Source organism: Podarcis tiliguerta, assembly GCF_965153285.1.
Source record: "Podarcis tiliguerta genome assembly, chromosome: 5".
NCBI classification, from domain to species: domain Eukaryota; kingdom Metazoa; phylum Chordata; class Lepidosauria; order Squamata; family Lacertidae; genus Podarcis; species Podarcis tiliguerta.
Window position 1 is genome coordinate 80,270,439 of NC_139538.1, and position 21,727 is coordinate 80,292,165.

Sequence of the window (21,727 nt, forward strand, 5' to 3'; positions counted from 1 at the left end):
ATAATCAATGTTCTGTACTATAAAATAAGACAGTATTGTAGATGATAAAAAATAATTAAAAAAATTTCCTTACCTGCAGTGATGATAGTCATTGTTTGGATGGGGGGCTTTTTTCCATTTCCGCAGTCACACAATCAATCAATCAATCATAAAACGAAAAACAAGCAACAATCACAAAAATTTAAAAGCCATAAAAATGCAAAAAATAGCAAAAACAAAAGCACCAAAAATCACCTCACAACACTGCAATCAGAAATGGAAGGCTTTAATGATGATGGGGTGGATTCAGATGAGTGGTACAAGGGCAGAAGAGGGAGGAAAAAAGGCTTAATTATGATCGGGGGGACCCAAATGAACAGCGCAAGGGCAGAAGCAGGAAGAAAATAGGCTTAATTACAATCGGGGGGGGGGGGAGATTCAGATGAGTGGCACAAGGGCAGAAGAGGGAGGGGAAAAGGCTTAATTACGATCGGGGGGACTCAAATGCACAGTGCAAGGGTAGAAGCGGGAAGAGTAAAGGCTTAATTACTATGCAAGTGACTGAAATTTGCTACGCAACAGTAAAAACAGAAGCTCATGGACCCCATTTGGGTTCCAGGGCAAAGTTTGAAAACAGGAACACCTACTTCTGGGTTTGCAGCGTTCGGGTTCCAAGTTGTTCGGAAACCGATAAGGGGCAAGCAGAATATAAAATGGAAGAATGGTATAAAGAGATGAGGGATATTGCTATTAATGATAAATTAACACGTGCCATTAAGGTAAGACAGGAAATATGCAGGAGAAATGATTTGAGGAGATATGGAGGGTATTTGCAAAATTTGTACTGTTAAAATGGAAAGGGGTCAAACCATTGCAAGAGGTGTTGAAATTTTGGGAGGTTGGATAGTTACAATGGAATGGTCTTGGTGGTGGGGTGCACATTTTTATTCTTATTTATTTATGATTATTATTTTGTCAAAAAAATAAAGAAAAATAAAATTTAAAAAACTAAATAAAATAAAAAGGGTCTCTTTATTTCTCTCTTTTTGCAGGGCACTTTATGACAGGATGGCAGAAGTGGAGCAGGACTTGAGCTTCAAGAAGGATGACATTTTGTATGTCGATGACACTCTGCCGCAGGGGAACTTCGGCTGCTGGATGGCGTGGCAGCTGGATGAAAACGCCCAAAAGCTGCAAAGAGGACAGATTCCCAGCAAATACATGTAATTAAATCTCTGAGATATAAATGGCGTTTGCCTCATTGCTAAAAGCGGGCAGTTATGATGAAGTATGAACAAAAGCCAAGCGTTTTGTTCTTCAAAGCCTTGCTGTCAATGTTGGAGGGGGTATTGAGTTTCCCAGTAAAGTTACTTGAGAGAGGTGGCATGTTTTAATAACTCTCAATTAAAGAAACTATTCCGTCAAGTCATTTTTAGTGCTGCCAATGGTTGCCTACTTCCTAAAAATGGAAAGGACTTTGTTTTTGTGCTTTTATTCCGGGACAGCCTAAGTGGCTTCCCGTAGTCATGCCGCAGCACTTTTAGACAGGGATGGATGGCATCCATATTTAATTTTGGTCCATGGGTTGGAACATAAGAGAATGCCACATTTTCCCCTTTAATCCACCAAATTAATGCTTGCTTTTTAATAAAGATCAAGGAGATCAAGATCAAGGGACGGATATGGGCACTGCTGCCTCAGCTAAGATCCTGATGTCATGGTGTATATGCAGCCAATTGGTGGAGGGGGATGTCCCTCATTCTGGCCGCCAGCTTATACTTTCTTTGGTTCTCACTCACTCTCAGGTCTTTTACTTGATCATATCATTCTCTTTCTCCCTCTCTGCAATAGCATTTCACCAACCTTCTCACTTCATTTCTCTCCATCTTACCTTGGAACTGTAGAATCATGGGGTTCTAGCGTGGCCATACCTGCTCTCCTCTTTTGTATGGGACTCCATTATTCTTACTATTTTTTAATTCTTCACTTTGTGCTTAAAGTTTCTATACCTACCCACTTAGATGACCACCACACACTGAACAGAAGCTCATTATTTGACTTAGGTTGGGCATCTGAGGTTGGGCTCATGGTTTGGCTTCCTCCAGACAAACCATGAGCAGGGAGTCTTAATTACAGCTCATGGTTTGTCTGTAGTGAGACATGCCACAAGCCTAGGTTGGGTGCAGAGGCCACAGTCTTCACCCCAGGAATCCTTGTGTTTGCTCGATCGTGGTAAGTCATGGCTTGGGTTAGCTCAGAACCGAACTTACGTCCTCAAGTCAACTACAAATGACCCCATAGTGAGGCTTGTCTCAAGATCCATTATTGGTTTTACTGCTACCTGTATTATATTCGAGAGCATTTCAGATTTTGCCCGATTAAGCCCACAATCTCTTTGCAGGATGGAGCAGGAGTTCTACAGGAGGCACAGCATGTCCGAAGCTAAAGATGAAAACAGCTCTGCAAAGACATCATTGGCAGCAGCTCGGAGGTCGTTCTTTAGGAGGAAGCACAAGCACAAACGTAGCGGGTCCAAAGATGGAAAGGAACTGCTAGCCCTTGACACCATCAGCACAGACTCCATCCCTTTTTTGGATGGCAAGTGTCTTAACTGAATTTGCTTAGCCCACAACAAAAGTATCTAGGTTTATTTGCACATTGGTAAACAGGGTGTATGACTTTGGGTTTCAGAACAAAACAAAACAGAGGAGTTGAGGCAAGGGTGAGCGGGGGAGAGTCAGCCTGCCATATCCACTGCGTGTTCAAAGTTGTTCAGGGCCAGCCAAATGCCATGTATCCCATGTCCCACTCTCTCACATATTTAATCTTTTACATACAAGACTGATTAGCATGTCCCAAAGGTAAAGGTACCCCTGCCCGTACGGGCCAGTCTTGCCAGACTCTAGGGTTGTGCGCTCATCTCACTCTAAAGGCCGGGAGCTAGCGCTGTCCGAAGACACTTCCGGGTCACGTGGCCAGCCTGACAAGCTGCATCTGGCGAGCCAGCGCAGCACACGGAACGCCGTTTACCTTCCCGCTGGTAAGCGGTCCCTATTTATCTACTTGCACCCGAGGGTGCTTTCGAACTGCTAGGTTGGCAGGCGCTGGGACCGAACGACGGGAGCGCATCCCGCCGCGGGGATTCGAACCGCCGACCTTTCGATCGGCAAGTCCTAGGTACTGAGGCTTTAACCCACAGCGCCTCCTGCGTCCCGTGCATGTCCCATAACCCTTCTTAAAGTATATTTCCACATGTCCCTATAAATCTGCTATTAACAGTAGCTAAGAAGTATGGATTTGGATTATCAGCTATACAATGTGGAGTTTCTCCAGTTGTTCCCAATTATCTTTTTCTGTATTACCTGTTCAGGCTTTTTTTTTTTTTTAAATTCAGATTCACAATTTTCAGACAGCAACTGTTCCACACCTCAATTACCTTCACTATCATGGGCCCTTGAGCTGTTGCATTCTTTTATTTATTTGTTTTCCTGATCATGCAAGCAACTCTCTGTTTCTCTCCAGATTCTGTAAACCTTGCTTATCAAAGAGTCCAGAAAGTGGACTGCACGTCTCCCAGGCCTGTGCTTATTCTAGGGCCACTACTTGATGCTGTGAAGGACATGCTAGTCAAGGAATCTCCAGGAAAATTTGGCCGGTGTCCTCTAGGTAAATATGCCAGCACTTGAAGGTCCTCTAGTAACAAAAAGTTGGTCTCCAGAGGGAGCAGTAGAAAAACAATGGTTGCTTGGGTGTTATGGATAATTTAGGTGACACACATCCTCTATCGGCAAGAATTCCCTTCTAAAATACCTCTTTTCCTTTGCCCATTTGGCCATTGTGCTTCTCTGCATTCTCAGGTATTCTTTCCTCCTCTCCCTCTTAAGCTTATAATTCTCCCTCTGCTCTCTTTCCTCTAAGTTTCTTCTCCTTACTGTACTATTCATCTTCTCCCCTACAGCACACAGAGGAAACAAACCACAATACCCAGTTTAGTGTTATCTCCGAACCAGAGATTGTTGTTGTTTTTCACTCCCAACAAACTTGGATCAGTAATCTAAGAACAAGTATGGGCTATGTATTGTTGGGAGGAAAACAAATGATCCCTGGTTTGGGACGGAGCAGTTGATCCAAGAGTCGTATTTTGTTTCTTTCCAGTGTGTATAGGGAAGAGGCAGGCCAGAAAGACTCAATTGTGGGAAATTGCTAAATATGAGTTTTGAACAATGCCATTACCTTCTTGTTTTCAATTCAAAAGGAAAGTAAATACAAGCCATGATGGCAATCATCAGCCAAGGTACAAGTGCTGCTTCACACTCCTGGTTAAGCAGAAGTACCAAGTGATGGTGCAGCATTTAGCATCACGGTCTCCCTTCCCTGGGACGCGGATGGCGCTGTGGGTTAAACCACAGAGCCTAGGACTTGCCGATCAGAAGGTCGGCAGTTTGAATCCCCACGACGGGGTGAGCTCCCGTTGCTTGGTCCCTGCTGCTGCCAACCTAGCAGTTCGAAAGCACGTCAAAGTGCAAGTAGATAAATAGGAACCGCTCCGGTAAACGGCGTTTCCGTGCGCTGCTCTGGTTCGCCAGAAGCGGCTTAGTCATGCTGGCCACATGACCCGGAAGCTGTACGCCGGCTCCCTTGGCCAGTAAAGCAAGATGAGCACCGCAACCCCAGAGTTGGCCACGACTGGACCTAATGGTCAGGGGTCCCTTTACCTTTACCTCCCTTCCCTCCTGTGCAATTTATTAAACTCTTTATCTGCTTGCTCCTTTGGGGAGAACGCTTCCTGACAGCTATGCATGCAGCCTGGAAATCCTCATTTGACAGCACAGACTTATTAAACAGTTGTCCCGGCCTGGATTTATTAAAGCATGGGTTTATGAAGCAGTTGTCATGCTACAGAGCCAACTGGGCAACTGTTGCAACAGCCTCCTTGCTTTCACCCAAGACTCTGTGTGTGGTCCTACATTGCATGAGACAGGAGAGATGCCAACAGTGCTGCCCCCCCCCCCCAGCCATTCTCTCTCCTTTCTCCCGGCCGCAATGTAACATCCCTCTACCCTGCCCCATTCTAGAAGGGGGGAAAACATAATGGTATTAGCTTGTGCGAATATTGCATTGTGGGGAATGTGCAGCTGTGGGTGCATATTCCTTGATGATCCAGTTAAACCCTTCAGTAGACATAAGGCCAAATGATTGCTTTTAACTGGTTTAAATATTAGTGTGCTTTATATATATACTGTACGTGTGCAAAGGAAAACTTGGGTCTGAAGCATCTGAATGCCGCCTTCCTGTGAAAGTAAAAATGAATAAACCATTCTTTGTTTTTGTTCTTCCAAAACAGAAGTGATGAAAGCTTCTCAACAAGCCATCGAGCGGGGTGTGAAAGACTGTTTATTCATAGATTATAAATGTAGGAGTGGACATTTCGATGTGACAACTGTTGCCTCAGTAAAGGAGATAACAGAGAAGGTACTCTCTCTCTCTCTCTCTGGTAGCTTAATTTTTTTCTCTTAAAAAAGGCACCCACCCACAGTTCTGCTGTAGCTAAACTAGTTTGGGCCTGCCAGCTTCTTGAGTGGGAGACAGTCTGGAACCACACAAAAACTTACCTGAACTCTTTAGAAATATGACCCTTTCTCAATTACGTTTGCATTCTTATATTTAAAAACTGGATTGATGTGCTGTTTTGGTTCTGTAATCCCTAGATTAAAGTGGCTAAGTAGGTGAGCCAGCAAGTCTTGTGTTCGAGTCTAACCTCGGGTGTTGTTGACTTCCAGAGCACATGGCAGTAACTTTCCATGGCACACTGGACAGAATGAAGAACGTACTATCCCTGTTCTTCAGCTTACACTTCACGGGCCAAATTTGATGCAACATGGCAGCCAATATTATCATTATTTAACAACACTTACTTAGTGTGGGATTGTAATAAACCTCAAAGCCATTTGTTGTCCGCATGCAATTTACTTGCTGCCCTTCATCGTAAGATCTCAGTGTGGTTCACAGAATAAAATACAGGATAAAAACAAGTAAATAAATAAATCAAAACAGTAAAACTGTTATGTACTGAGTTGAATAGGATCCAAAATGCAGCAGTCTGATTGGTCCTAGAACAATAGGGTCCAGAATGCAGCAGTCTGATTGGTCCTAGAACAATGCAGCAGTATGATTGGTCGGCAGGAGCCACCCAATCCAGCTCCAGATAGAAGTGAATCCACAACCTGATTGGCCTACAGGAGAAGTCCGGAATTAGCCAATCACGTGCAGCCCATTGTGTAAATAATGTATATAAAGCAGATACTTTGAGGGGACTTTCATTCCTCCTCACCACTATGAGCTGAATAAAGAGCATGAAATCACTTTGCGACTCTGAGTATATTTCAAAAGCAATACCCCCCTTCCCACAGATACAATTAAAAGGTAGTAGAATATTAATCTCAGGTCAGGAGTGGGAGGTTTCTGCTTCTTCTATCATGAAGAGCACCCATCCATCTTCTATCATGAAGAGCACCCCACCTCCTCTCTCCATGTCCCATACAAGAACTTTTATCTCAGGCCAGCTCTGCTACTAGAAGTAAACGAAGCTGATGAGAAAAGTGCTTTTAGGCCATTTGGAAGTTTCAGGTCTGCTCACCTGAGTACAACTTCCATGGTAAAAAAGCATGCCCTACCCGCCCCACTAATGGAGACGTATGTTTAAATGAGAACATGCCGCTTGCCTCCATCACAACTAGCTTGGACCTAAGTAAATTTGCTGTGGTGTTCAGGTTCTGCATTTGGACATCCCAAAGGCATCTGGCTGGTCACTGTGAGGCGCTGGGCCTTTGGTCCAGCAGGCTCCCCTTCCGTTGTTAACTGGGCAGATAGGAAAGACGGCTTGGCTTGGGGAGAGGCAGGTTTGAGAATATTAGGCCGGTGATGAGTTTTAAGTCAGGTGTTTGCACTTCCTGGCTCCTTCTGTTGGTATATTTAAATATTACAGGAACTGAGAGAGAGAGAGAGAAGACACAGTGATGGTGGTGGAGGGGTGGAAATTGAAGGCTAGCCAAGCGAGAGAGTGAGAAGTCGCATGGGGGCAGCAAAAAGTACAGAAATACAAAGAGAGAATAGGAATGCAACCAGAATGGTGTCTCAGAGCAGTGCCAGAAACAGAGATATGCTATATAAATAATATATGCTTGGTAAAGGGTGGGGTTTTTTTTCATATGAGGGCTACAGATTTGCGTAGGATTATATTCATAGATAATCATTTATGGCTACTATTTTTAATGCTTTTAAAATGCCTCAAGGCCAAGGTGTACTGTACAATAATTGCATTAAGAACAGGCCCCCGGGATCTGCAAAGAAAAGTAAGGCAGTTAGGAAGGGAACAGGGAGAAGCTGGGTCAGCGCCATAGAAGCTGTTTTAAGCAGGGGTAGCCAGCAAAGTGCCCGTCAGATGTTCCCTGTCAGCATGATATTTAAACCCTTGCAAGGAGGGAGAGGTGCAAAAGTCAGGAGGCATTGGAGAGAGAATGAAGACGTGAAAATTGAACAAGTACCCCAAGGTTTTGGCAAGATGAAACTGCCAGTGGAGGAGAGGGAGAAGAGAGGGAAGAGATCTCTATGCAGAAGAGGTAACTTTGAAAAGTGGCTCTGATAAAAAAAACAGGAATCCAGGCCCAGGTGGAGTGACAGAGGCAAGCCAGCTTTGGGAGCCAAGTGGCAACCACTGGGGTTTGTGAGGCAGCTGCACTCACACTCCATATATCCACCTTGCACAACAATTTTCAATGCTTGCTTCCTTACAACCATGGTTCATAAAAGATAACTGAAATTTAGGATTTTAAGCAACATTTATAAACAATGTTTCCTATATATAAAGGTTTTAGACAGCCATCCAGCACCCTAAGGGTGCTTTCCGGTCACAGTTGACAGCACTGCCTCTGTGCAGGTGCCTGTTGATTAAGGCAGATTGCCTTGCCAGTTGAAGCAGATCAAAGGTTAGCTGCTGCAGTGTATCAAGCAGCCTTCCTATACTGGACACCAGGTGGCGCTCTGCACACACCATTGTATATCTATGCTGATTAAAACGGGCTCCAAATCTGTTTAGCTCCCTAATGGTTTGCCTTGTGTCCCCTGAAAAATTAAGCATTTAACGAGCTTTTTCTACATTTCTGTGTTAGAGAGCAAAAAGACCACCGTCTTCCTGAGGGACAAAGTTACGCAGAAACATTCCAAAGAACAGTTTGAGACTGCTCCGAAGATAGAACAGGAATATAACAAGTACTTCAAAGGTTTGCATGCCAAAGGAAACAGTAGCAAAGTGGAAGGCTAGCTTCTGATTCCTCTAGCTGGGTTGTGTTTACAGTGGTATCTCGGGTTAAGTACTTAATTCGTTCTGGAGGTCCGTTCTTAACCTGAAACTGTTCTTAACCTGAAGCACCACTTTAGCTAATGGGGCCTCCCGCTGCTGCCGCACCGCTGCAGCACAATTTCTGTTCTCATCCTAAAGCAAAGTTCTTAACCCGAGGTACTATTTCTGGGTTAGCGGAGTCTGTAACCTGAAGCGTATGTAACCTGAAGCGTATGTAACCCAAGGTACCACTGTATGTGTGTGTGTATTTTTTTTGCAACAGCATTTCCTCCCCCCCCCCTTAGCAGTCACATGTGTGTAGGTCACAGCATAGCACCTGGTTCCCCATAACAACCAGAAGAATTATAAATCATCCCTTTAGCACTAAACATGTTCTACTTGGAAGAAAGGGAACAACCAATAAGTCTGTATTACGTGCTAGGATTTCCTGAATGGTCAGCTCAAGGGATAGGAAACCCAGCAATGTTGGGCGCTAAAAGCTGGCAGAAGCTTCTGGGAGGAGTGGGAGGCAGAGCTTGCAGTTGCCCAGTCCGATCCAGGTAGGTGGCAGTGATGCTATAGTTGGGAGAATGGTGCCATAGCTATTTCCAACTACATAGGTTGCTGCTGCAAACTGGTCCTGCCAGCCCCTGCTCAGTCACTTAGGCACTTGACTATGTCCAAGGGACAACCTGTGCAACATTTTAATGCAAGGCCCTTTTGCAATATTAGCAAGTGAGGACTGCAAGCAGACTGCGGAAGACACTGTGGAGAATGGCTAAGTAGCATTTTTCTTGGTTTGAAGAACGAAGCCATTCTGTCTGTTGGTCTATATCCCTATATCCTGGTTTCTCTGACTGCTTGGGACTGTGTGATTGGTTCATATGCACAGTACAAATCACTATTTTTTAAAAGAATGTAGTCCCTGCCCTCAAGCTTACAACCTTAAAGGACAGGTCACAAAAGGAAAAGGGTTCGAGAGGGAGGTTGGGAGGAGGAAATAAGCAAGTTCAGGGTCTTGGGTGTCCCATTTTATGAGAATTCTCAGGAGACATAAGAACACCCAGAGACACTGGACTCCAGTTGGTCTCACAAAAGTAATACTTCACCTCCCAGAGCTCAAAACAATTTTGCAGATGACAAAATAAGTATGACTTTTTTCTCTGGAGGTGGTTCCATTTTCTGTTTGCCCATCATTCCTATGATTCCCCCCGCCCCCACTTTACAGCTGTCTGTTGACATGCTTCTGGAGGTTTGAGGGGAATTCCCCTCCTCCTCCAAGCTTTAGGGGTGGTGGCTACTCTCTCAGCCCCAAGCATAGCCCCAAGCACTAGGGAACTTAATTTATGCATGCAGATCTACTGTGGGATCCTACAAAGGTGTCTCAATGGCATGTTCCCTCTCAGCCTTGGGAATTAGTGGGATTTGTGCAGTGGAGACATGCTAAATAGGTTTTTGGGAGTCCAGCAAGATTATTGTATGGAGTAACCCTGCAACACTTTGTTTGAGAAGCAGGCTTTGCAATAGGCCAACGTATCCTTATGATAGACTCTTGCTGTGTTGGTATTTTGCTCCACTGATAGTGCTGTGGTAGAACAACAAAGCAACTATGACTGGCTTTGATCATAAATGCAGTTTTAACTGTTTAACTCTGAATCCCCCAGAATGGGGTGGTAGGAAATTCCTGGCAATTTCCCCTTGTGCTTTGCCTTGCAAATCCAACTTGAATGTCCCTAAAAGCATTTAATGGGCTCTAACTGAGCACCAGTGTGTTGTATTTTCTGTTAACTTGATCCCTTGAATAAGCCTGCCAGTTCTTTATTATTATTATTATTATTATTATCATTATTATTATTATTATTATTATTATTATTAACCAGTCATGCCTGTTTTATTAACGAAACCCATAAACGGCCATCTTCTTATATTTGTAAATAGTGGCTTGTTGCTACGGCCATCATCTCTTTGTATATTTCTGCCTTGCTACTAAACTTAGCCTTCTGTTCAGCCATGAAGGTTTATTATGCTATAACAGGAGTCCCTCTAACCATATTTAGATTTAATATGTAAACTTTGTCACCTGATGCCACTGAAAATAGCTTTTGGAGGGCTCAATAACAAAACAGTTGTCTTAGAGGATCATACTCGTGGGGCCTCGCTGCTTTCTCCTCTTGCCATGTTTTTGTTAGCTGTATTGCAACAGCAAAGGCTTTCTTAGCAGGAATGAAGGTTCTCTGCTTGGCTTCTTCAACACTGATTTCTTTTGCTAACCACAAAAAGAACTCTGCTTCCACAAACGGTAAAGAAAAGTGAAAGCCACAAAGCCCAGTTCCTTTCTCCTGTTCCAAAGCTCAATGGGGGTTACAAAGAGAGATGCCCCCTTATCTTAGGCCTCTCCCTGTGTCACTCTCAAACTAGTCCCCTGAAAGGAACAACACGCAGTTTCAGTGTCCTGAAAAATTTACATCTTAACTGTCTCTCTGTGTGTCTCTCCCTTGCTGTTTGTCTCTCTTCTAAGAAGCCAGACGCCATTGCTGAAGTCTCCCTCTTCCCCACCCACCTCCCTGATGTCTTGTTTGTGATCTCTTGTGGCTGTATCTGCATAAGTGCTTCAGTGACAAACTGATACCATGGCCTATGAGAACCATAGCTGAGCACTCCTGAATGCCATTAAAGATGCTAAGAGTTGGGTCCTACAAATTCCACCATCAACACTCAAAATCCATACAGTGAGAACGCATAGAGAAGCACAGTCTGTATGCACCTCCCTTCATTTTCCTGATTCCTGGGCCACATCAAGAGTGAGGCCGAGTTCATATACCCGCTGGTGGAAATGCTTATAGGGAAGCAGGCAGTGCAGGCGCTATTACACTCCCTCCTTTCACAGCATCAGTTCCTGTTGACAAAGAGGCAGGCCACGTTTTGGTTCTCTGCAAATTATCATGAGGATAATGGAGGGTGTCCTACATATGACCACCTTGAGCTCTTGGGAGAAAGGGTGGGAAATCATCATCACCAAGAAGGGGGTTATTAATCCTCCTTCCTTTTTGTTGCTTCAGTATGTTTCGATTTCTTGGCGCTAGTGCAAATTCAGCACCCCCCCCCCCGGCCCCTGTAAACAATCATGCTGATTGATTGGTGTGTGTGCTCCTTCTTTTCACAGGGATTGTCCAGGGAAGCCCTCTTTCGATCATTTGCACTCAGATCATGACAACAGTTGATCAAGAACAAAACAAGGTCCTGTGGATTCCTTTTTCACAAGACTGATGCGGCAAGCAACCTGTTCAGGTTCCCCTACCCCAGTCTTTATTTTATCACATTTAGGTAGTCTATGTAATTGGAAGCTTACGTTGCTCAAGCTTTGTTCTTTTGGTGTGTAGTAGCCATAGAGATTTTTATTTAATTAGAATTGCAGCCTCTATTAAAGGGATATGACAACCTCTAGTGTGGTCCTGTAACTTGTTAGTTTTGCCACTGTCAAAAAATGTGTCTGTTTTGTTTTGTAATTTTTGTTACAATATATTTTCTGAACTAAAAAAAGTCACTGTATGAAAACAAAAAAAGTTAAAGAAAATGAGTATTGTGTTAAAATAAAGGTCAATTTCTATAACTTGACTTGTATGAAAGTGTTGCATAAATCCCTCTCTGACTCCGTTGTTCAGTTTACTACTCTCAGCCAGGTTACAGAATTAAAACAAATTCACAGACATTTGTAATGGTTATTTTACAGTGAGATTCCAAATTGCATTTTGTTGCTAGAGTTGCAATTACTCGTGAAGCATAATGACTCCAAAAGAAAATTCAGAGCAAAGCTTGCTTCAGTTTTGATACCACTGAATTTAAAAGATCCAACTTGACATACTACTCTTTGTGCCCTTCCCATTTAACAAAATACTACATTTTGAGTATCAGTGGTAAACATCTGCCTGACGGAAATTGGGCTTGGTGGATGCTCCTTTTTCTTTCCAGTGTAAGAGGCATTAGGCAAAAGGTAAAAATTCTACTACCTCACCCCTGCAGATTTGGAGTCCTAACCCATGACCTTCCAACGCCCAGTTTGGAAATGGGAGTGCTTTATAAGCTTTTCTCAAGCTAATGTGTGTAAGGCTGAAAAATAAAACAATTCCCCCAAGTTAAGAGAAGGCTTAAAATGACAAAGCCCACGGGGTGGGGTGGGGGATACAAATTTTGAACCATGCAAGGGCTTCATTGGACCTGATTTCAGATGTCTTGGGAGAGAAAGAATGTCTTATGAATGTACGTCTTATGAAGTAAGCTAGCATTCCTTCAGCTACTGATATATTTGAATAGCTGTCCCCAACCTCTCTCTGGTTAATGATCTTTATGATTTTGTTTTGGTGATCCTACTGAAAGATGGCCATAAATTCCACATAATGGCTAAGTGAAATATTTTCTGCTATTATATGGGGCATGTGGTTATCTCAAGGAATGAGGTGGTTTTTGTAATTCTAAAAGTAATGCACTTTGACTTGACAAAATGACAGAACTAGGGTGGATACTGCAATGAGTTGCATAATTGTTTAGCTAAAACTAACGTAGCTAGAGGCTGTTTGATACATTAGATGGATTAATTTATTTCTCCTCCACAGCTTTAGGATCAGAATAAGGGATTCACACACCCAGGTTTTAATCTTCTCTATATTATATTGTTCTTTACAGGGGTATTCAAAATACTATTGAGTAAACGTCCTCTGTAATTTCATTTCTTTGTAGTCAACAGTCCTAGTGTTAGTATTATTGCTTGATTTCTTTGCAGCTCTTCTTAAATTCAGACTGAAGAAGATAATTAAGTAATTCCAGTAAGTTTAGCCAATGTGGTGCCTTCCAGGTATTTTTGCCCTAGAATTCCTGTCAGTCCTGTCAGTCTTAAAGTACTGGAAGACACAAGAACTACCCACCCGGGAAGAATGGCAGATGAAACTGATGGTCTATATGGAAATGGCGGAAATGACTGGCAGAATCCGAGACCAGGGAGAAGAGTCGATGGAAGAAGATTGGAAAAAATTTAAAGTATATTTACAGAAATATTGCAAAATTAATGAATGTTAGAAGTATATTGGAATGAAGTTATATGGTTTTAGCAGAAAGGTTATTAAGAATTATATGAATAATAAGTGTTAAATGTGTCAAATTGAAAATTGAAAGTTAAATTGTGTCAAAATAAATTATAGAACAAAAATTGAAGAGGGAAAGGATTTGTTGAACTAGATAATTTGAACTAGAATACAAAAAAGGGAGGTGCGAGGAAGTCGAGGAAATAAGCTAATGAAAGATTTGGATATAAAAATTTGGATGTGTTTTTTCTTTTCCCCCCTCTTATGTTGTATTGCTGTATTGTATTGTTTGTTTGTTTTTTCCTTTTATGGTCGATGTATTGTTTGTTGAATTCATGTATTGTCTTTTTTTTTCTTCTTTTTTATTGTTTTTCTCTTTATAACTATAAAATGTCTAATAAAAAATCTTATTAAAAAAAAAAAGAATTCCTGTCAGTCTCAGTTAATATGGGCAGTGCTTGGGGATGCTTGGGGCACATAAAGATGAAAATAGTTGATTATCTGTAACTTTTGCTATTCAGGTAGTTGATTTATGCATTACATATACTGGCCAGGCATCCCTAGCTGGTGCACTATTCTGCTAGTGCATGATGGAACTGGGAGGGAAAGGGGTTAGCTCCACCCCTTCATTTCAATGCAAGAAAGGCTATTGCACATCTACAATACAGACCAAAGGAATTGGCACTGCAAGTCTTCATCGCTTCGTAGAAGGTCCTGCCTGTGAAGGTACAAAGAATCCTGCTTTATACTGTGAGGCTTCCATTCTTACTTCCTGGCCAGGACCACCAAAACCCAGTTGTGGGGACATCTCTACTTTCAGCCACGGGGAGGCAGGCTTCACAAAATCCTATGCAAGCATATTCGTATGCTTGCTACAGCATACCTTGTTATTGTTTTCCTTTTAATGCCCAAGAAAAAAATACCTTGTTATTGTTTTCCTTTTAATGCCCAAGAAAAAAATTCTCTGGTCACACAGGTTACAGAATTCAAGTGATTTGGCAAACTGGGGGGTGCGGGGGGGGGGTGCACGCACACACATGCAGATCAAACATCTCCCAGATTTAAGGATGATCTGTCTGTATGGAACTTTGAATGCATTTGAGTATAAGACATATTGCCTGAAAATTCCTACGCAAGCCATTTCAACCTCTTCCCCACCCCCCATTCAGAAGCGTTTTGAACTGCCTTTTGCTCATGTCATGTTGAAACTATGCCTCCCAAGTACTGCCAGAATAAGTTACAAAAACTGCATATCAGCCTGTGTTTCTTAACAATACCAAATACCAGTGTTCGAAGCTGAATCCCAAAGACACAGTCATGTCTGCAAGCTGTCAAACCTGAACATTAGTTCAACTACTGACTTTCAAAATCAGTATGTGATGCAACCTCCTGGGGGGGGGGGGAGTCAATTTGACAGATGAAAGACCCCTCCTTGCTTTTCTGTGCAAGGTTGCTGTATCTCTACTCTTTATTGTTGACTCTTTGTAAACTTTCTGCAGTTTAAGCACACCCTGAATTGGTTGGGGTAAATTGCATCTTCATGATAAGCAAATGTTCTGATGTTATGGTCTGGTGTTATGCTTCTTATTATATGAGTGTGTTCTTGAGAGTGCAAGTGTGGCCGACACCACAAAATGGTCATTCTCACCAAAGTGGTAAATGTATGGGCTGCATACGTCAGAATACAGATGTAATCTCTCATAATAAGGTGACACCCTCTTCACCCTGCCCCACTTCAAAACGATCCCTACACACAGAAAGGCAGCATGTCTGAAAGAAGGCAGGGCTAGAACCCTTCTTGTTGAAATGCTAGTTTTCTACGTGCAGATTATTATTATTTTTAATTTGTAGAGAGGCCTTCTGAGCTCATTTTATACATTTTGAAGCGACATTAGCCTAGAGACAGCTTTGCCACCTCCCAAATAAATAGGACCACGAGGTCATGTCAGATAGCTGCAATTATTAACAAAGATATATTTTTAAAAATTAAGGGAGCAGCCAGATTGAAAACCTAAGCCGGTCTGAAAGTTTCACTTCCACAGAGTAATCTAGGAAGTGAAAAGTTCTGAGAAAGATTAGAATACTTTCCTACAAATCCCAAGCCTTTTGAGACATGGTAGTGCTTGAAATTCCTTAGTTTGATAGCCCTTTCAGATCTGTAGTGCACACGCATCAATCATATTTAATGGATGAGATGTCATTCCCCTCCATCCATGCTCACAAACCAGGCTTTTCTCACAGGGGCCATAAACTCAGAAGTGGGATATGCAGACTGCTAGCCATCACCAAGTAGCACACACAGGTTTCTCAAACTTCAGCTTCCTGCTGTGATTGCTCTGCAGCTTGTGTTTCCTTTCTGGTGATGACTCATCAGGTCATCAAAATGGAAAATGGCAGCTCATCGAAATGGAAAAACACCAGCCTTCTCTTGACGCTTTTGCTGTAGTGGAACCTCTTGCCTAAGGTAAACTTCCCTTTACAGTATTTAAAATACAGAGCATTCAAATGCAGCATTTTATGTACATTTAAACTTTCATAAATAGGGCAAACTGCTACCAGGTGATCTCTGTGCAAGATGAGTAAATGGAAACAAATTATGCATTAAGAAAAGTAACACAGAAAATACTGTTTTCATCTTCCTGGCCCTTCAGCTACAGGAGTCTTTTGTTCCCCTTTCATTCAGAAGGGTGACTTGGCAACACAAAACGACTAATTTATAGCATAGGTCATTTATGAGTGTTTGTTGTAAAAAGCTGTTGTTTAAAGCTCAGTAGAATAAAATATTACATAGATAGAGGAGTAGGCTTCGGCCTAGAAAAGTTTATACCAGAATGGAAACAGTGGCTGAAGCCTCACAGACTCTTTGTTACTGTTTTCCATGGAGACTGAGAGAGACAGAAACACACCACATGGACAAAATGGTTAACTGCCTGTAAAATATGTTGAATATTCTGTTTATATTTCATATTATGGAGGCTCTTGGCTTCCCTAATTCGGCCTTATTTACAACTTTGCCATCTGATAGGCCCAGCTGAGGCCTTTAATGTCAGTTGCTCCAATGAGGGTAAGTGGAGCCAGAATCAAGGGCTGAAGCCACCTTTTGAGGCCTACAGGCCCTTTTAAGACACCTAATAAACCAAGCAATACTTGTGAATGGGAACAAAGCCCCAACAAAACATGGAAATGGTAGTCATGACACAACGGGGGGGGGGGGCAGTGTTGTGCTGCAGCTGCCTTTTAGCCCTCACAAGTACCCTCATTCTCCAGAAATTAGTGGGGTCTGATGAAGATGATTTTGACTGAGACAAGAAGGCATTTCTGAGTAGGCCTCAGACACAGCCGATAGTCCCAGATGTTCGGGGGGCACATTTCCTCTCGTGAGCCACATTCTGAGGGCCACATGCCTGTGGCAGCTGGGGCCAGAGGTAGAAATGGGTAGAGCTGTGGTTCCCACGTCCCACAGAAGGGCAACTTGATTTTTAAGGGGAGCAAATCGAGAATGAGGTAAACGAAGTTAATGGCCTTTTAGGCTTCCTCCGCGAGAATAGAAGTTCACTTTTTGAATAATAAGAATTACATGTCACGGGCGGGGGGGGGTGCATCGGGATTTTAGAGATGCTAAGGTGGGGCATGGCAAAAAAATGGGCTGGGAATGGAATCACTGGGGTAGAGCAGAAGATAGAGCTTTTGCATTTCTACACTAGCTTACATTCCAGCCATGGGGGGGGGGGGAATCACTAAATTTACAAACACATAACACACAAGCAACAAGGCAGGCAGGGAGCACAATCCCAGTCCAAGGACACCATCTAGCCAGGCAAAAACACTCAAGCAAGGAGAGATGCAGGGTCTGTGACAGGTGTTGCCTGTCACTGTATAATAAATATTGCCCCCCGCCATTGCCGTTTCACCACAGAGCCAGGCCTTGCCAGCACCTAAGGTTTGACTTTAAGATAAAAAACAGAGGAATAGGTACTAAGTCCTTCAGATGCTCTGTCCACCTGTGGTGTTTGCCCCAGTTCTGCAGTCTTGGGTGCAAAGAAGCTCCCCTTCCCTGGAGGAAAAGCCTGCTTTTTGCAACTTGGGCCACTCAACAGGGATAACAAATTTCTGGTCTGCATGCTTGCTGCTAGCTCAGAGACTTACCGGAGACACCAGCAAATTGCAGCCTTTTCAAAAAATTCAAGCCACATGGACAATTGCGGTGAGTGAGATGCTTCACAAGATATCTGGCAGTGGGGTGTGTGGGAGAGCCGGGAATGAGATTTAGAAGATGTCGGGTGGAAGGAGAGCCTGGGGTTGGGGGCGAGAGGAGGACCATACAGGAATTGGGCCAATTCAACCCTGAGCCTTGAGTTTGGGGTTAGAGTGGTCCTCCAGATGTCCACAGGGGAACTGACTTTCCTCCACTGCTTTCTTTCAGGACATTGTGGGACAGCTGGCCTCCATCTCTGAACATTTTCCACTCCACCTCTCCAGCCTTGTGAAGCCAAAATTATCCATGCTGGTTTTACCAGGACAAGGCAATCAGAGTTGTGGCCAGGACGTCACATAAAGATACTGAAGATTGAACATTGTAATGCAGAACACAAGGCAGTTGTGGGAGGCAATGAGGCAAATCCTTCGCTGACAAAACAAAAACATCACCCAAAGCATCGTGTTGAAACTGATAATGTGTTACGGTGCAGCACATGCATCTAGCCGCCGGAGAACCAAGTTGCTGACGACAATCCTAGCAAACACAGTGTGTGCAGCAGATACTTTGAAAAGGAACAGAAGCTCCTGGTAAGAATACTAATGAAATTGAAATAGAGATACTTCACGGACAGAATAGTTTCTTGGGCACATCTCATTCTGCTACTGAGCCGTGATACACTGAGTGATTAAACCATTATTAGATACACAAGAAGTTATGATAAACTGAGATGCTCATGTGAAGAGATGTGGGAAGGTGGGAACCCCGAGGTTTACCAAGCAATGTGCAAATGAACGGAAGCGGCAGTGGTTGCCGTATGTTGTGGTGCAGAAAACTTCTCTAATGATAGCAATTAGGTCCAGAGGCTGTGAAGCTTGGCTAAATGCATTCAGGAAGAGCACACATCACATTTGGGTGGGAAATTAATGAGCTGCTCTTCATGTGCAAGGGGGAAGGCATTAGGGAGCTGAATTAAAAGATAAAGCATTGGAGCAGCTTTCAGCTGGGTTCTGGTTGTGCTCACATCCCCTTTAATTAGAGGCAGGCAGCCGTATGAGAAATGCAGCAGCACCTTCCAAGCCTGAACTTGTAATAAGCGGAGGGTCGTCGAGAAGAAACTGAATGGGCCATGCTTGCAGGCAGCCAGGCTCCAAATTGCAGCCACTTACCATTTCAGAACCTTCAGATATTCTGCTATAGTGTTGGGGATTATCCTTGCATTGAAGCCGGTAATGACTTTAAATAACAATATTGAGAAGGTTTTTGGTGTTTTTTTTAAAAAAAGGTAACAATTGGAGGAAGAAGTTTGAGGGGGTGACGATTGCCACTAAGTGTCAGAGAGGCATCTACTGAATGTTGCTATTAAGTTGGTTGTCTGTTGTTTAAGGAGAGGGTGTCCTGTGGCTGCTGAGAACTCATCTCCTCACTTGCCTAGCAGTTGGACTTACCACACACTCTGTCTGGTGGCTGCAGCATCATTTTACAGTTTTAAAAGTCCCATGCTGGTGGGCCCCAATATGAAATTTAAGGGAGCAAACTGTGCCCTGGAGATCAACAGGCACCGCTGCTCCTTTCCTAGGTTTGATTCTTAGGCCCCATCTGCAGTATATATGTAAAGCGGTATCAAATCATTTTAAACAGTCAGTTACTTGCCCTTGAAAGAATTCTGAGACCTGCAGTGCCATCACAAAGCTACAGTTCTCAGAGTTTCCTAGGACTGGAGATTAGGATTAGAGATTGTTGAACCGGTCTGAAAATTGTAGCTCTGTGAGGAGAATAGGGGTCTCCTAACAGCTCACAGCACCCTTAACAAACTGCAGCTCTGGCCCCCTCCACCTCTTCCCCGCTTTTCTTCCAAATGTCTCAACAAATGAAACTGACCTATGGAAAATGTACCCTGAAAAAAGAGACATTGTGCATACATTTGTAAACCAATAAATCTTTAATAATAATAATAATAAAAACAAAAACAAACTGCAGCTCCCAGAATTATTTGGAGGACACCATGGCTAGTTAAAAGAGCCACAGCAGGAGTGTTCTAGGAAGCACATACAATGCTGGACAAAGCGTTTAACTACTTCAGCCAGCAGTAACTTGGTGTTTCTCATGATTATTTAATTGCCTGTTTTCACTTGACTAGCCTAGTTAGCTATTGAGACTGTTTTCTCAAGTCTAGGAAGGCTTTGCAGTCTGAGCATTTTCCGGAGTGGGGAAGAACCATAGCTCAGTGGTAGAGCACATGCTGTACATGCAGAACATCTCATGTTCAATCGCCTCCATAACAAGCAACTATTTGTCGCGAATCCTCGCGGCGTTTTTAGCAGAAACGCTCTGAGTCCCAGGTTTTTCCAGTGCAGTCTTTTTAATGTGAGCTATATACAGGTATATACAAAAACAGTCCATACAGAGTACCTGCTCCTTAAGGCAAACGAATACTCTCCACCACAGCACCACCATACCACAGCACAACCACCACACCCACAGTTAAACAAGCTTTCCTTTTAAAACAGGTGATAGCCAATCACATTAACCCCATTCCTGCTGAGTCACTCTGACCCAGCACTTTACAGAGTATTGCATCATCCTGTTGAAGCCTGCAGACTTACTCAGTATCCTGCGAGTCCCAACACTCCTCCTTAAGTCAAAGGCTTGAGACCTAATAATTCTCTTAAGTCTCGAAATTTAGGAGCATCCAAACATTTTGTATACAAATCCGCCACATTACATTTTGTGCTACAGTGCTGTACCTTTAACACATTTCTTTCCAAAGCATTTTTCACATTTCCGTATCTTATCGCTATATGTTTACTCTTGCTCTTAAAGTTCTGTTGGTTAGCAAGCTGTTGTGCAGCCATGTTGTCACTTAGCACAGTGATTGGCATTTTAGAAGGTATTCCAAGCTCTTTTGTTAGACAAGCAAACCACTCTATTTGTGACACACATTCGCTTATGGCTGAGTACTCTGCTTCACAAGTACTTGTGGCAACAAATGTTTGTTTCTGGGATTTCCACTGAACCAGGGCATTTCCAATATATATGGCATAGCCAGTGGTAGACTTTCCATTTTCTCTGTCCCCCCAGCTGGCATCAGCGTATGCATACACTTGCTGATCATATCCTGTATCCAGCACCAGTTTGTAATCTTTTGTGCCTTTCAGATACCTTAGGATTCTTTTAAGTGCTACCCAATCTCTCTGAGCCGGGTCTGCACTTCTTTGGCTTAACATGTGCACTGCCAATGTTATGTCGGGTCTTGTCCAACAACTTAAATATAACAGAGAACCCAACAGAGAATGAAACGCTGTTGCATTCTCACATTTTTGCCCTTCTGGTTCATTTTTGTACTGGGTAGTTATGGGAGTGTCAACCTCATTTGCCCTCTCCATTCCGTATGTCTTCAGTAACTTTTCAATTTTTTCCTTCTGACTCAGATAGTAGACTCCCTCTTCATTTCTCTGAACCTCTACTCCTAAGTAATTCTGAATCTCTCCCAAATACTTCAGTTTGTATTTGTTACCTAGGCTGTTTATAAACCAAGACACTTGCTTTTGTGCAGTTGTTATTAGACAGATATCGTCAACATACAAAAGTAAATAACAAACACTTCCTTGCACCATTGCTGAATATAAACAGGAATCAGCCAGGCTTTGTTTGAATCCCATCTTTTTCAAAGTTGTGTCTATGCATTCATGCCATAGACGTGCACTTTGGTGTAAACCGTATAGTGCCCTTTGGAGCTTTAACACCATGCTGTCTTTTTCCAGCTCATAACCTGGTATTTGCTGTAAATATACCTCGGCATCAATAGGAGCATTTAAATATGCTGAGGCAACATCAAAATGATTAACTTTTAACCCTCTCAGACTTGCCATTGCTAAAACTGATTTTACTGTTTCAGCCTTTGCTGTTGGGGCAAACACTTCATCATAATGTATCATTTTTCTTTGTGTAAATCCCCTTGCCACCAACCTGGCTTTCCTCTGATAACTACCATCAGCCAGCTTTTTCACTTGAAAAACCCACTTACAGCTTATGGGCTTTTTACCTTCAGGCAATTCTGTAGGTACAAACACATTGTTGTTTAGCAGAGAGTTATACTCTGCCTGCATTGCCTTTAACCACGCCTCTTTCTCTAGAGTA

The 21,727-nt window shown here is 43.0% G+C and overlaps 1 protein-coding gene across 3 annotated transcripts; it reads left to right on the forward strand.

Moving 5' to 3' along the window:
- The first annotated feature begins 1,011 nt into the window (after positions 1–1,011).
- Positions 1,012–18,852, forward strand: LOC310677493 (disks large homolog 5-like). 3 transcript variants are annotated; one of them, XM_083440638.1, is made up of 7 exons: positions 1,012–1,202; positions 2,381–2,577; positions 3,502–3,645; positions 5,324–5,451; positions 8,148–8,258; positions 15,735–15,856; positions 17,816–18,852. In XM_083440638.1, exons 1-5 carry the CDS (start codon positions 1,048–1,050, stop codon positions 8,172–8,174), a joined length of 651 nt encoding a protein of 216 aa, XP_083296764.1. In that variant the 5' UTR covers positions 1,012–1,047; the 3' UTR covers positions 8,175–8,258; positions 15,735–15,856; positions 17,816–18,852. The 3 variants fall into 3 exon arrangements, with proteins under 3 accessions (XP_083296764.1, XP_083296765.1, XP_083296763.1); XM_083440639.1 differs by lacking the exon at positions 15,735–15,856; XM_083440637.1 differs by lacking the exons at positions 15,735–15,856; positions 17,816–18,852 and adding an exon at positions 11,481–11,927.
- The last annotated feature ends 2,875 nt before the right edge of the window (positions 18,853–21,727 follow it).

Coding starts and splice junctions, on each gene's coding strand:
- LOC310677493 (XM_083440638.1), top strand. CDS start 1,048: ATGGCAGAAGTGGAGCAGGACTTGAGCTTCAAGAAGGATGACATTTTG. Junction 2,578..3,501: donor CTCCATCCCTTTTTTGGATG/GCAAGTGTCTTA, acceptor GTTTCTCTCCAG/ATTCTGTAAACCTTGCTTAT. Junction 3,646..5,323: donor ATTTGGCCGGTGTCCTCTAG/GTAAATATGCCA, acceptor CTTCCAAAACAG/AAGTGATGAAAGCTTCTCAA.